The sequence below is a fragment of the Acipenser ruthenus genome, unplaced genomic scaffold (genome assembly GCF_902713425.1).
Source record: "Acipenser ruthenus unplaced genomic scaffold, fAciRut3.2 maternal haplotype, whole genome shotgun sequence".
Classification (NCBI taxonomy): domain Eukaryota; kingdom Metazoa; phylum Chordata; class Actinopteri; order Acipenseriformes; family Acipenseridae; genus Acipenser; species Acipenser ruthenus.
Window position 1 is genome coordinate 1 of NW_026708039.1, and position 15,397 is coordinate 15,397.

Here is a 15,397-nt window from a genome sequence, read left to right on the forward strand (position 1 = left end):
CAAGTACTCAATTTTGACAAGCAAAATCTTTAAAAAATGATTACATTAAAATCACATTTCATCGATCAATGAGGAAAATAGGATAGACAATAAATAATAAAAATACAACAAGAAAGCTTTTGAGAAAAGTACATACATTTGATAAAGACAGCATCTCCCGATAACCCTGGATTCTGATGCTCAATAATTCTTAATAGTGCCCCAGCCATAATTCCTCACACTTGTATAAGCAGTTCTGTGACACATACATATGGATGCTCACACTATGTGACTGACAACAAATAAATAAAACAAAAAAACAAAAAACACTCACCTTGTTATTACACAGCTCTTTAAATGAGCCTTCATGCCCTCTCTTCTTAGCCCAGCTGGGCAAAACCTCAGGATCTGGCACTGTGATTGCCACAAGGCATGCCTGAAACAAGCACAACAGACCCATCAAATCATTCACATAAACATCTTTGTATTCTATGCAATGTACATAACTTCAAGCTAATTTCTCCAGTTCCATGTTTGGCCATTGCAATGCAACTTCTTGGCAGTATCTGAACAACGGTAAATCCAATTAAGTTAATGGTTGGGCTGAATAGTGCAAGCACCTGACTAATCACAGAGCAGTCCTGAACATGTGGAAAGCAGGATATATCCATGTATAAAAAATACTTAAGGGAGGACATGCTGTAAACCTATCTAGGCGATATGTAGTAACTTTTTTTTTTTTTTTTTTAACCTATGTAAGTGATCACTTAGTAGAAAGGGGCATTTGTCCCTGATACAAAAGAGAGAGAAGTTCCAATGTAGTGACTTAATGCAGTACTACAGGATACACTGTAAACATGTTTTACAGTGATTATGCTTTATTGACAGCAGGTATAGTGATCCTCACCTGCAGACTGTCTCCATGGACAAACACCTGAGCGACAGGATCACTCCGAATGTAAATGTTTTCAATTTTCTCTGGTGCAATGTATTCTCCCTGGGCCAGTTTGAAGATATGCTTCTTTCTGTCAATGATCTTCAGAGTGCCATTCTGTGTGGAAAGAGAGAACACGTTAGGTTATTATCATAACCCTGGTTCCCTGAAATAGAAATGTAACCATTACCGTATAGGTACTTACCTCCTAAAGACCCTGAAACCTGAACACGATATAACAACGCTGCTTGCAGAGCCTGTGATGCAGTCATGGCCCACCCCAAGGGCACAAAAGCAATGCGCTCACAGATGTACGCGTCATTGTTCCTTCAAGCCTGCCGCAATCATGGACGCAGCGACCTTGAAGATTAATGGTTACATTTCTATTTCAGGGAACCAGGGTTATGAGGATAACCTAACGTTCCCTTTCAAGTACGAAATGTGACCATTACCGAATGGGTACCAAAGCCGTCGCAAGGGCAATATTGCAGAACGACTGGAATGCTACAAGGCTAAGCAGAGAGCCTGCCTTGTGTGTCACCATGTGGAACTGCAGTAACGAGTAGCTAGATTTAAAAAATGGAAGAAGAAACTCACCTCTATGCCTGTGTTGTAAGGGTCGACTGGGAAGCCACCCTTAACACTCTAGTTCCAAAGCCAGGGTTTTGAGGATCCACAACATTCAATCTGTAGAACCTAGTAAAGGTATGAGGAGTAGCCCACACTGCTGCGTTGCATATGTCCTTGACAGATGCACCCTGGAACAAAGCCCATGAAGTTGCCATGCCCCTGGTGGAATGGGCAGTGAGCTTTTCTGGAGGGGGTAAGCTGGCTCGCTCATAGGCAGTCCTGACTGTGTCTGCTATCCACTTGGACAACCACTGCTTAGACAGGGCTTGACCATGGGACAGCCCCATAACAGACAAATTGTTTGGACTGCCTCCAGCTTTTTGGCCTGTCAGCGTAGTATGCCAGGGCCCACACTGGGCAGAGCATATGGAGCCATCGCTCCCTGCCAGACTGGAAAGGAGGTGGATGGAAAGCCTCCCATTCCACAGACTGGTTGACATGAAATGCCAAGATCATCTTTGGCAAAAAGGCAGGGTTGGTACGGAGCGTAACCTTTGTCCTGGTAAAAATTAAGCAGGCTTTTGCAATGGAGAATGCCTGCATCTCACTCGCCTGCTTTGCAGAGGTGATAGCAAGCAAGAAAGCTGCTTTGAGCGATAAATATTTCAGCTCAGCTGAATGCATGGCCTTAAATGGAGGCTTTATGAGTGCATTAAGCACCATGTTTAACCTCCAGTGAGGAATAATGTTCCTTCATAGGCGGCCGAAGCTGCTGAGCCCTTTTCAAAAATTGTCCTGCCAGGAAGTGAGCTGAAATGCCTACCAGATAGATCTTTAAACGTGGAGGGGGATTTCCCCTTCTCAAAAAGGTCCTGCAAAAACTGCAGTATATCTACCATGGGACAGGTAGTGGGGTCAAACCCACAAGGCAGGCACCACGTCTGAAAGACGCTCCACTTGTACCCGTACTGGGAACGCGTGGACGCTACTCTGGCATTTTGTAGGGTGTCAATAACCCTATTGGAGAGACCCAGACGGCTCAAATGCAGTCGTTCAGGGGCCAGAGATGCAGGCTCGATGGGTCAGGATGCCATAAAGTCCCCCGTGCATGACTGAGCAGGTTGTGGCGCTTGGGTAGTCTCCACGGCTGGCCGTCAGGAGCTGCATCAGGCTTGACTGGGCCAATAAAGGGCTACTTGGAGCACCTGGCCCTGTCCTGCCTGATTTTCTCCACACACAGCGGGAGCAGGGCGAGTGGTGGGAAGGCATATACCGTCAGCAGGTCCCCGTCGCCTATTATGGAGAACCAGACGGGACAGTGGGTTGATTCCTGGGAGGCAAAAAGATCTGCTCTGCCGAACCTCTCCCAAATGAGGCTCACCACCTCGGGGTAAAGCCTCCACTCTAAAACGCTGGAAACTCTCCTTGAGAGGAGGTCCACCGCCAGTTTGTCACCCTGCAGTGAGAGGAGGTTCTCGTGTGCCCAGAGTAAAAGCTTGTGGGCCACGCGATGGAGACTGGGTGACCTGAGGCCGCCCTGGTGGTTGATGTAAGCCACCACTGTTGTACTGTCTGTACGGACAAGCACATGTTTCTCTCGAACCTCCTGCAAAAATTCTGCAAGGCCAGGTAAACTGCCTGCAGCTCCAAGACAATGATGTGGAGACCCTGTCAAGGGGGGTTCCACACACTTTCCACACAGTGTCCCAGCCGAGTGGTGACAAGCTCCCTTCCCTACTCCGAGGCGTAGATGGGCAAGCTGTTATAACTGAGAGAGTGCCATTAGACAGTGATGAGACACTGGCAATAGGCGGTCGTGGTTCAATGCAGGCTGAAAAACCCTGTTGTTGAACCAGGCCTGCAGAGGGCACATGTGCAGGAGACCCAATGGAAGGGTCTTGGAAGCTGCTGCCATCAAGCCCAGAAGTCTCTTTTGAGCTGAAAGAGCTCTAAACAGACGGCTGCTCTCTGCACTCTGTCGTCCAGTGACAAGTTCCGTGTGGGCCTCTGCCTGTGCTGGAGGCTGGGGACAAATGAGTCAGTCTTCCAGATAATTGAAAACTCTGATGCCTTTGACTCTCAATGGAGCCAGGATAGCTTCCATGCACTTCGAGAAGGCACAGGGAGCTAGAGAGAGGCCAAATGGCAAGACACGGAACTCTTACGCTGTTCCTTGAAAAGCGAACCACAGGTACTTCCTGTGCGCTGATTTTATGGGGATGAACGGTGAATGGTGAACGTCGCCTTGCCTGATTGACTGCAACAGCTGTTGCGTCATCAACATTTTGAACCTCCTTCGGCTCAGATACAGGTTGACCTGTCTGAGGCCACCATTCCACTTGGGCACTAGGAAGTACCTGGAGTAGAACCCTTCCTCCAGCTGGAGGGGGTCTATCACATGAATAGCCGTTTTTTGCAGCTGAGCTGCTACCTCCTGAGATACCACTGTGGCGTCCTGTGGGTTACTGTGGCGTCCTGACGTTACAGCCTTGAAACTTACTGGACACTGTCAAATGACACTGACAAAATACATAAATCAAACCTAATGGATACTGTGCCTTTAATAACACTGGCCGGGTTTCCACGCAGGTTAGAAAGTCCATACTCTTTCTCCACCACCATGATTTATGTGACGTAACACACACATACTACACGCTACAAGAAGTGCGCGTCTGAAGGATATAGTGTGACACTTTACAGAAACACTTTGACCATCGCTAGTTATGATGTCTCCATGTTTAGAACTACATGCTAACATTTTCTATTTGTTTTTATTGAACGAGGCTGACTACATTGAAATCATCACTCTGCACACATTTGTGTATTTGTGTTTTTTAAATGTATTTTATTATTTGTGCAATTAGTAAACACTTTGACTGCAAATTTCAACCTGGTGCGCGAGCAGCCAGTTTCATCAAAAACGATCCGCCGAGAACTCCACAGAGCGGGATACCATAGTGGCCCAACGCCCTACTTAGTGACGTTACATTGGTGTTTCCATTTTTTTGTCCACTACCTGTATGTGTATATATATATATATATATATATATATATATAAATAGTATTAGCTTTTTTGTATAAAAAGCACCACCACTTCATCATTCCTAAAGAGATGGATTGCTCAATAAAATCATTGCATATATTACACAAAAAACATTGTATGACTTAACATATATATATACAAATGAACAATGCAGTCACCTTACCGGTAACCATTTCCCAATGTCTCCTGTGTGCAGCCAACCATCTTCATCAAGAGCTTCGGTCGTTTTTTCAGGGTCCCTCAGGTAGCCTTTAAATACATTTGCCCCTTTCACACAAACCTATAAAACAACATTCCAACGCTGCATTAAGTGAAAACCCAAAATGATGATATATAAAAGGACATATTGCATTATCTTAAATGTTTGGTTTTCAGCCACATCGAATGTTGTACCAATCAACTTTTGGGACAATGGACAATAGAAACGTCCCATAAATACATGTTGTACTTTCAGTAAATAAATTATATTTGTTATACCACTACACTGCGAGACAGACTGCATGTAAAAAACAACATAAGCAAGTATTTGTAGCGGGATTAATAATCAATTCAGGTATACCAAGATATTTAGTAAGCAAGGGTAAAAACAGGGAACACAATACCACACTCCAAGCCGGGGTACTGCATCTGTTCCAATAGTGTAGCATAGTGGTTATAAATCACCTGTGACTAGTGCCTGTAGGGGGCACAGAGGTTAGTAAATGAGTAGACTTCAAAAATTTACTTTGTAATGAAGTTTAGCTGATGGTAGTTCATCCCTTGCCTCTTTTTTCTGCCTATTGACAACCATAACAACATAACAGCTTTAAGAGAAAACTGGACAGCTTTTCAGTCACATACGCTACCACGTCATAGCGAATATAAGCACACCTATGCAAGAAAAAAAAGCTTTATTGCAAATTCTATTGTGTTTGCAGATAGACCTGTATGTACATTATTTGCATAAGCACATTGAACGAATCTGCATACAGGCCCACTAGATTATGGTCACCGTACTCGTTTTAACGTTAAGGAAAATCTGTTGTTTCTACTCACCTCTCCCTCCCCTTTAGAAGCAAAGTAATTCATTTCCGTCACATCAACCAGCTTGACAGTACAACATGGCAATGGTGGTCCAACATGACCTGGAAAATCAGGTGTAGCAGTTTAACTGAGAGTGCAGTGCTGTAAAAGCAGAGTTGCCCTCCTGCCCCATGTTTTTTTTTTCTGTGCAGTGCAGACCAACAGGCGCTTGTATGGATCAGAGTGACGATAAACAGGCAAGGTCTTAATTAGCACAGAATAATACATTATCATTACCATCAGCGCATCAGATAAGAAGCGTACTGGGTGTTTTATGCTTTGAAAAAATATGAATTACGTATGATGTCTAAATTAAATGCGTATGCATAGCAATTCTGCAGTACGTCTTGAGTTTGCATGTTATCAAGCTTGATGTACTTTGTTGGGTCTCGGCATCTCAATGGTCGTGACCAATACGTTTGGGTTTTCATTTACTTGCAATGCTTGTTTGTGATGGGTGAATAAGCAACAGGATTGTTCAGCGCTGTCTTAGTCCCTCTCAACCTAACCAACCAATTTACATATCTGTCAAAGCCATTTTTGGAAGGATTTTTGGAAAAAATACAATATTCCGTGTTATTCGGCATGCTTTATATTGCTATTGCAAGGCAAGTCCAATAAGAAATGCAATATTACCGTTTCTTTATTTGCATTAGTGCAGTATCAGTACAGGTTTTTTTTTTATTTTTATATTAGAGATATATAGTATGTGCATGCAGGTCTTTTCTTTAGTATATTCCATCTGCAGCGTTGGAATAATAAAAAAAAAAGTTCTGTTTGTATTTATTTGCTTCACAGCTATATTGTTTGTATTCAATAAAGCAAATAAGAATAATTGTTGTTTTTGTTTTTTATTGCCAGACCAAGTTTTACAAGTACCATTACAGTTAAAATGCAAGGCTGTAGTTAATGCATACCCCATAAGTTATCATTAACTACTTCAGGACATTTACTTTAATTTTGGTACAGTTTATTTTCAGTATTACTTGTTTATTTTTATTTTATATTGAAATAACAATACGTTAACATATAAGATTGATTCAGACACCAAAAGTAAAGAAGAGTTTGATGCATGATCAGGGATTTTGAAAACATTAACTTTGAAATATGTTTTTATTTTATGAAAGACGATGATGAAGATGTGGATCTGAGACCATCCTTTGATTTTGCACCACAGTATACACCCCGCCATCCATCTCTGCGTGCTTTCAAGGTGTTCACATTCCTCTGTGCACTCTCACCAACAAACAAGTGAGGATGCGTCATATAGTAATAATGTGCATGTTATTGTTTACAAAATTGTTTTTATTCATCGCAAATCTTGCATATGTATGTTTTACTGTTTATAAACTATTTGTATTCATTATACGGTTTAAAAATATATAGTTTATTGTTAATTTACAATTTTTTTTTTTTTTTAAATGTTTTATTTTTTTGTGTGTATGATGTTTGTGTTAGTCTATTCAAAAATAAACATTTTGTATTATTCATAAATAAAAAGTTATTATTGTCACAGAGTGACCCTAAAACCCGTCTTCCCTTGTACAAGATGCAAGTACCTTTTTTGAGTGAAAGGTGTATGCGGCAGAGATGTATGGCTCTTTGATAGAAACCGTTTAAATTTATTTGAAGTTTGGCCACTGATGATGGGAATGGGAATGTAGAGATGGGAGCCCAGCTAACAAGGTTTAAGTTTTTGCAGGTATCAAGTAAAGGCCCTGGTCGCCCACACCTGTGATGTAAAACGCTGGATGCACAGGCCTGTGGTGGTGTTTGCAGAGCCGCTTCAAATTCAAATCTTGCTGTGAACCAGCTGACTTATTAGATATGGATTGGATGCTACAGAATGACATACATTGCTAATATTAATGTTGTAGGATCCTGTGTTTTGTATCCTTTTGAATAAGTCTGTGTAAGGTCTGAAAAAGAGAGCTCCTGGTATAAAAAGGTCAGGCCGACCTGCTGAAAGTTCCAAACCTCCCTTATCAGGCAAAAGCATCTTTTTTAATTAGACTATTACCATTTTCACACAGAAATGCAGCTACTGTGCCGTCTCAAACATTTTAACGAGTGTGTAAAATACCCTTTCACACAGCATGAAATTACGCAATCTATGCTGGTGTAATACCGTCATAACCCTTTCACACAGCCAAAGAGATCGTGCGAGTACAACTTTCAAACCTGTCAATCAACAGATTGTTCTCATGGCAACAACAGACCGTTCTCGTGCAATGTGAAACGCTGATAAGACCTAACACAAGCACGCAGTGCTTAATTTGTAAAGAAAGAGGTGCCGGGGCGCAAGCAATGACAAGAATACCGACCCTAAGAAGATATTCAAAATCATAACATGTTGATTTGAAAGAGGATTGTACGTACTTGTGTGCAACTGTGTTGAGATTTTAAAAAGATCTATATATATATGTATGTAGATATATGTATGTATATATATATATATATATATATATATATATATATGTGTGTGTGTATATATATATATATATATATATATATATATATATATATATATATATATATATATATATATATATATGTGTGTGTATATATATATATATATATATATATATATATATATATATATATATATTATTAGGGATGGGACGACTACAGTAGTTTCATATATATATATATATATATATATATATATATATATATATATATATACACTTTTATTTTCTATCTAATTGTATATTATAGTAATATCGGGGGTAAAAATAGCAATTTAAATTATTTCAAAATCTGATGCCTGACATGCACATAATTTTTACATCTAGAGTTGAAGGGGTTGAAGTATGTACAGGATTTATTGAAAGTACTCATGACTAAGGAAATGTTACATTTTACTCGCTCACTCGGGTAGGAGTGCCAGTGTGAAAAAGGGGCTTAAGTCAGTCAAACAGCTGTATTTTCATGTTTGAGCATACAGTAACACTACCCTTCCAAAAGGTTTTATGAAAATCAAAACAGAACTCTGATAAAGACTGATGCTTTTGAAAATAAAGACACTGCAACATCGGTGTTTTATGCATTGAAAAAATACGAATTACGTATGATGTCTAAATTAAATGCGTATGCATAGCAATTCTGCAGTACGTCTTGAGTTTGCATGTTATCAAGCTTGATGTACTTCGTTGGGTCTCGGCATCTCAATGGTCGTGACCAATACGTTTGGGTTTTCATTTACTTGCAATGCTTGTTTGTGATGGGTGAATAAGCAACAGGATTGTTCAGCGCTGTCTTAGTCCCTCTCAACCTAACCAACCAATTTACCTATCTGTCAAAGCCATTTTTGGGAGGCAAATCTAGATAAGAAATACAATATTCTGTGTTATTCGGCATGCTTTATATTGCTATTGCAAGGCGTCCAATAAGAAATGCAATATTACCGTTTCTTTATTTGCATTAGTGCAGTATCAGTACAGGTTTTTTTTTAATTTTTATATTAGAAATATATACTATGTGCATGCAGGCCTTTTCTTAGTATATTCCATCTGCAGCGTTGGAATAATAAAAAAAAAAGTTCTGTTTGTATTTTTGCTTCACAGCTATATTGTTTGTATTCAATAAAGCAAATAAGAATAATTGTTGTTTTTGTTTTTTATTGCCAGACCAAGTTTTACAAGGACCATTACAGTTAAAATGCAAGGCTGTAGTTAATGCATACCCCATAAGTTATCATTAACTACTTCAGGACATTTACTTTAATTTTGGTACAGTTTATTTTCAGTATTACTTGTTTACTTTTATTTTATATTGAAATAACAAAATACGTTAACATATAAGATTGATTCAGACACCAAAAGTAAAGAAGAGATGCATGATCAGGGATTTTGAAAACATTAACTTTGAAATATGTTTTTATTTTATGAAAGACGATGATGAAGATGTGGAGACCATCCTTTGATTTTGCACCACAGTATACACCCCGCCATCCACCTCTGCGTGCTTTCAAGGTGTTCACATTCCTCTGTGCACTCTCACCAACAAACAAGTGAGGATGCGTCATATAGTAATAATGTGCATGTTATTGTTTACAGAATTGTTTTTATTCATCGCAAATCTTGCATTTGTATGTTTTACTGTTTAAAAACTATTTGTATTCATTATACCGTTTACAAATAAATAGTTTATTGTTAATTTACAATTTTTTTTTTTTTTTTTTTAAAGAATGTTTTATTTTTTTGTGTGTATGATGTTTGTGTTAGTCTATATTCATAAATAAAAAGTTATTATTGTCACAGAGTGACCCTAAAACCCGTCTTCCCTTGTACAAGATGCGAGTACCTTTTTTGAGTGAAAGGTGTATGCGGCAGAGATGTATGGCTCTTTGATAGAAACCGTTTAAATTTATTTGAAGTTTGCCCACTGATGATGGGAATGAAAATGCAGAGATGGGAGCCCAGCTAACAAGGTTTAAGTTTTTGCAGGTATCAAGTAAAGACCCTGGTCGCCCACACCTGTGATGTAAAACGCTGGATGCACAGGCCTGCTGTGGTGTTCGCAGAGCCGCTTCAAATTCAAATCTTGCTGTGAACCAGCTGACTTATTAGATATGGATTGGATGCTACAGAATGACATACATTGCTAATATTAATGTTGTAGGATCCTGTATTTTGTATCCTTTTGAATAAGTCTGTGTAAGGTCTGAAAAAGAGAGCTCCTGGTATAAAAAGGTCAGGCCGACCTGCTGAAAGTTCCAAACCTCCCTTATCAGGCAAAAGCATCTTTTTTAATTAGACTATTACCATTTTCACACAGAAATGCAGCTACTGTGCCGTCTCAAACATTTTAACGAGTGTGTAAAATACCCTTTCACACAGCATGAAATTACGCAATCTATGCTGGTGTAATACCGTCATAACCCTTTCACACAGCCAAAGAGATCGTGCGAGTACAACTTTCAAACCTGTCAATCAACAGATTGTTCTCATGGCAACAACAGACCGTTCTCGTGCAATGTGAAACGCTGATAAGACCTAACACATGCACGCAGTGCTTAATTTGTAAAGAAAGAGGTGCCGGGGCGCAAGCAATGACAAGAATACCGACCCTAAGAAGATATTCAAAATCATAACATGTTGATTTGAAAGAGGATTGTACGTACTTGTGTGCAACTGTGTTGAGATTTTAAAAAGATCTATATATATATATATATATATATTATTAGGGATGGGACGACTACAGTAGTTTCATATATATATATATATATATATACACTTATTTTCTATCTAATTGTATATTATAGTAATATCGGGGGTAAAAATAGCAATTTAAATTATTTCAAAATATGATGCCTGACATGCACATAATTTTTTACATCTAGAGTTGAAGGGGTTGAAGTATGTACAGGATTTATTGAAAGTACTCATGACTAAGGAAATGTTACATTTTACTCGCTCACTCGGGTAGGAGTGCCAGTGTGAAAAAGGGGTTTAAGTCAAACAGCTGTATTTTCATGTTTGAGCATACAGTAACACTACCCTTCCAAAAGGTTTTATGAAAATCAAAACAGAACTCTGATAAAGACTGATGCTTTTGAAAATAAAGACACTGCAACATCGGTAACACATCTTCGAATCTTGAAATGTACAAAGAAAGGAAACAAAAATCAAGGCAAGACATATACTTGCTAAATACTGTATTTCTGGGTCTACTTTATCAGTGAAAAGAGTATGTTGGTGTATTTTACCTGCTGTCCAGTCTCCAGGCAATGTCATCGAACACCCAGCTGTGCATTCAGTCTGCCCGTAGCCTTCATAAAACTAAACAGAAACAAAGGAAGCAGAAATGAATGAATGAGTGAATGAATGCTAAACTTGGTCAGGTTTTTTTTTTTTTAACAAACACAACATTGTATTGAACAGTAAATTACAGTAATTATTGAACAGTAAATTACAGTAATACAGTAAATCAAATAGCAGGCAGTACTGACTTGTGTGCAGATTCTATGGATGGGAACCAAATTACTTAAGAGCCAACAGTTAAATACTACTGAAATGTAACACACCACATGACATGACCTCCCACTGCAAAAAGCAGTCTGTGTGCATCAGCGGTGGTTCCAATTATAAACTCCAATGGCCAAATGCCAAATAAAGCTCACCTGGCAGCCCAGGGCAGCCCTGAGGAAACTCAGAACTGTTGGAGAGACGGGAGCCGCTCCGGTTATCATGAGCTGTACTTTACCACCCAGGCTAGCCTACAGAAGAGACCAGACATTTCAAAACAATTAGTCAGACATCTTTGGTCTTATTCAAAAATCCTAATAATAAAAATTCTTCTTCAATCTGTTTAAAAAAATATAAATGAAATAAAATAAAATGGTTAAATAAGGATTGTGCTTCTGGTGTATTTTACACCAGAAGAAAACAAAACAAAAATCTTTTAGCACGGCTCTAGCGAGTATGGAGAACACATTTGATCTGTAAAACAGCCAATGAGGATTTTATTCAGAAAATAGTAGATTTACAATCCCACCTGTACTTTGCGGAAGATGAGCTTGTCCCACACGCTGTCATTCCTCACAATTCCACTTTTCAGCTCTGCTTCCTTCCTCTTAGTCGCAAAGTCCAGCAGCCACCTTTTCAAAGGGGTGTTGGCTTGTCCAAATATCTTAAAACCGTTAGCATTTCCACAATTAAAAAAGGAAATGGTACATCTTGTTACAAACGATAAATCAGTTTATTTTTATTATTTAAAACTAACAAAGAATTAAATTTGGTTAAAACTGCTGTATTCTGTCGGTGAGCTGAAATTACTTTCATTGTGGCATGCCATTGTGTGTCCAGGTCAACTAAAAAAATAAAATAATAATTCTTCTAAGACTGCTGGCAATCCACAGATTTGGAGAAGACTTCAGATTTACGATGGCTTTAGGATAAATAGGTCACATTCCAATATTATGGCTTTCTCATTCCTCATTTCAGTCGGCCTCCTGACCCAAACAGTCTTCATCAGTCATCTCAACTCACTCAGTTTTTTTTAGGCTGACTGCACAAAACTAGTTCTAGAATTCTGTGTACCTGTGCTGCCCTTTACAAATACAAGCAAGTTACTGCCATAGTTGTAATATCAGAGCTACCACTGTCATGTAAATGTACAGAGCTGGCTTGGGGTACACCAACTGAGTGCTGAATTTTGGTTCTGGAACAGAACACAATGTATTAAAATGTTTAAAAAAGAATTGGCCATCGAACACTGCTGAAGTCCATGCCACATCTAAACCCAAGCAAAACAAATATAACACTTTAGCATTTCAGTAGTTTACTAGAAGCACAGTACTTTTGACTTGACGGTTACATTGATGCTTCTTTTGTCAGCACACGGACATATTTGGTTTATATAAAAGTATAGGAAACCTTTTTCACCACTTTTAAAACATGCAATGCGTGAAAATATGTTGTGTTCTACTTGTTAATTCTGTAGATTATGTTTTTAAATAAATGTGTATTTGACCTGGTCAAGTTTATATCTATGGGCCACACAACGGTAGGGTTAAAAACTCACCCTGTCAAACATTCTGTTGAGCAGACGGGGCACTACAGGAAATATGGTGGGCTGTAACGTCTTTAGGTCATCCATGAGAAGTCTGATGTCACCTTGAAAAAATCCTATCCGGGCTCCATGGCACAAAAGTAGAACCTGTTGGGAAGAAGCACCGGACTGTAAACTTCTGCTGTTTTAATTGACATTTTCAGAGCCAATTCCTTACAATAATGTGACAGTGAAGTGGTTGATGTCTACGGTACACCACCAGTATTAAGAGAATCATAGAAGACAGCAATCGTAGAGACACCATGTCAAAACAGGTGGTCTGTATCATTGATAGGGAGCAAGATTAAAACAATAAGACAGTGAAAGGGCTACTTTTTCTGTATAGCAATGATAATTTTTTTAAAAAAATAATCACAGAATACATAACCTTTCTTTGTTTTGATAAGAACCACATTTTTATGTGCGTATCCTTGGTTTATATAAAACGCATGTACTTTATATGGAGGACATGACCTTATCTTCAAGCCCTTCTGACCAAATGTAAGCCTAAAGGCCTATTCACACTGGACACGATGAGATTTGTCCTGCAATATGATACTTTCGCTGTAACACTAAATTTCACACAAGTGTCAACAGGCCAAAATCTCAAAAACAGACATCAATCTTATTTATTTTTTTTTGCATCGTTTCAGTCTCGCCCATCGCATTGCAGGCAGTGTGAATAGTTCATCAAAACTATTTTTTTTTTTTTGTCGTGGCGTGTCCAGTGTGAATAGGCCTTTATCCTACATACAGCCTGGTCAATAATTACAATTAGACACGCATGTTTAACATTGCTTGACAGTGTCAAGCTCAGAAGTTGTAATGTGAAGATGATTTCTGTATTTACATACCTGTACTAACCGCTCAAACATATGTGCAAGAGGTAAATAGGACACATGAGTGTCACTGGAGCTTATACAGTAGGACGTCTGGAAAAACAAACACACAGGCCGGACAGGTGATTAGCGCCTACCTCAACTACACGTTCAAACATGTGGGCCAGAGGCAAGAATGAGATCATTACATCTTCAGGAGTAAGGACGTGCAGATTCTGATAGCAAAAGAACACCAGAGGGAAAAAAAAAAGAGGGAGAGAGAGCGACAGAAAGAAAAATTAACTAAAAAAGACCCCACACCCCACAGTAAGCACAAGTAAGTGGAGAAAGAGCTTGGAAGCACTGGAATGCAGAAAGCATTTAGGTGGAGGACAGCATAAGGTTGCATTTTTCAGTTCTGGTTTCAAAGTTGCTACCGCCATAAAAAGGGTAGCCAAGTTGACTTGTGTGCTTTGCAATTGGGCAAAGTGTTAGTAAACCTGTCCCTGGCTCATTTCAACTTCTACTGCTTCCTATTATGCGAAAGTGAAGGAGGCTTCTGCGAGTTGCTCCTTATACAGACAGAAGAAATACATTGTAAACTATTTTCAGCATAAACTAATACATGTATTTGTGTATATCACTACATTTTGAAATATTAATTACTGTACTGCAAAACCAACCATGCTTCTGTAATACAAATTAAGCTTGATTTAATAGTAAAAAACAAACTTATGCAAACGTATGTACCACCTACTCCTGTAAGTAAGAGTTTACCTTTGTTATTTTGATAAAAGCAGCTGCATTGGATACAATGTTTGCGTGAGTAAGCATCGCTCCTTTGGGGTTTCCTAAAAAGAAATGCACACACGGCTCAGTGAGATTAATACAAGGCAAATAAAAATGGAAATATCCATAACTTAAAAAAAACAAACACACACACACACACACCACTCAGTGTTAATTCAAAAGTATAATGATAAACTATAAGTCAATCAGTGCATTTACATGAGCATAAGAATTCCATTATTTTTCGGAAAACTAATTTTCGGAAAACTAATTCCGATATCAAAAGTCATGTAAACACAGTTTTCGGAAAATGTATCAGAATATTCCAAAAGTCAGTTTTCGGAAAACAGCACCTAGAAATTTCCGATTAAATTCCGAAAACGAACAAAATGTATATCATGTAAACACACTTTGATAGCGTACTGCACATGTGCAAACTTTGACCTTCATTCCTGCATGTTGTTTTAGAAAACAGAGAAAATAATAATACTCTGTAGTCAGTCTGCATGCATCCATTTGTCTAGTTAGGGATAAAGTAATACATTTGTTAAAGTCTGTATGTATTTGTTAATAGCCCATACTGAAGCAGCAAATGTTTTCCAGTTTTAAAATAACGTGATATTTTAAAATAATGTCTGCAAAATAATA

At 38.7% G+C, this 15,397-nt stretch overlaps 1 protein-coding gene across 1 annotated transcript; it reads right to left on the bottom strand.

The window, feature by feature from the left end:
• Positions 1 to 313: 313 nt before the first annotated feature.
• LOC117962760 (long-chain-fatty-acid--CoA ligase 1-like) lies at positions 314 to 14,831 on the bottom strand (the record flags this gene model as incomplete). Its single annotated transcript, XM_059019666.1, is given in 10 exon segments — positions 314 to 415; positions 887 to 1,030; positions 4,690 to 4,806; positions 5,562 to 5,650; positions 11,299 to 11,371; positions 11,713 to 11,808; positions 12,087 to 12,221; positions 13,116 to 13,250; positions 13,997 to 14,074; positions 14,738 to 14,831. Coding segments are annotated over 10 exon segments (1,026 nt in total), but the record flags the coding sequence as incomplete, so codon positions are not given.
• Positions 14,832 to 15,397: the final 566 nt, after the last annotated feature.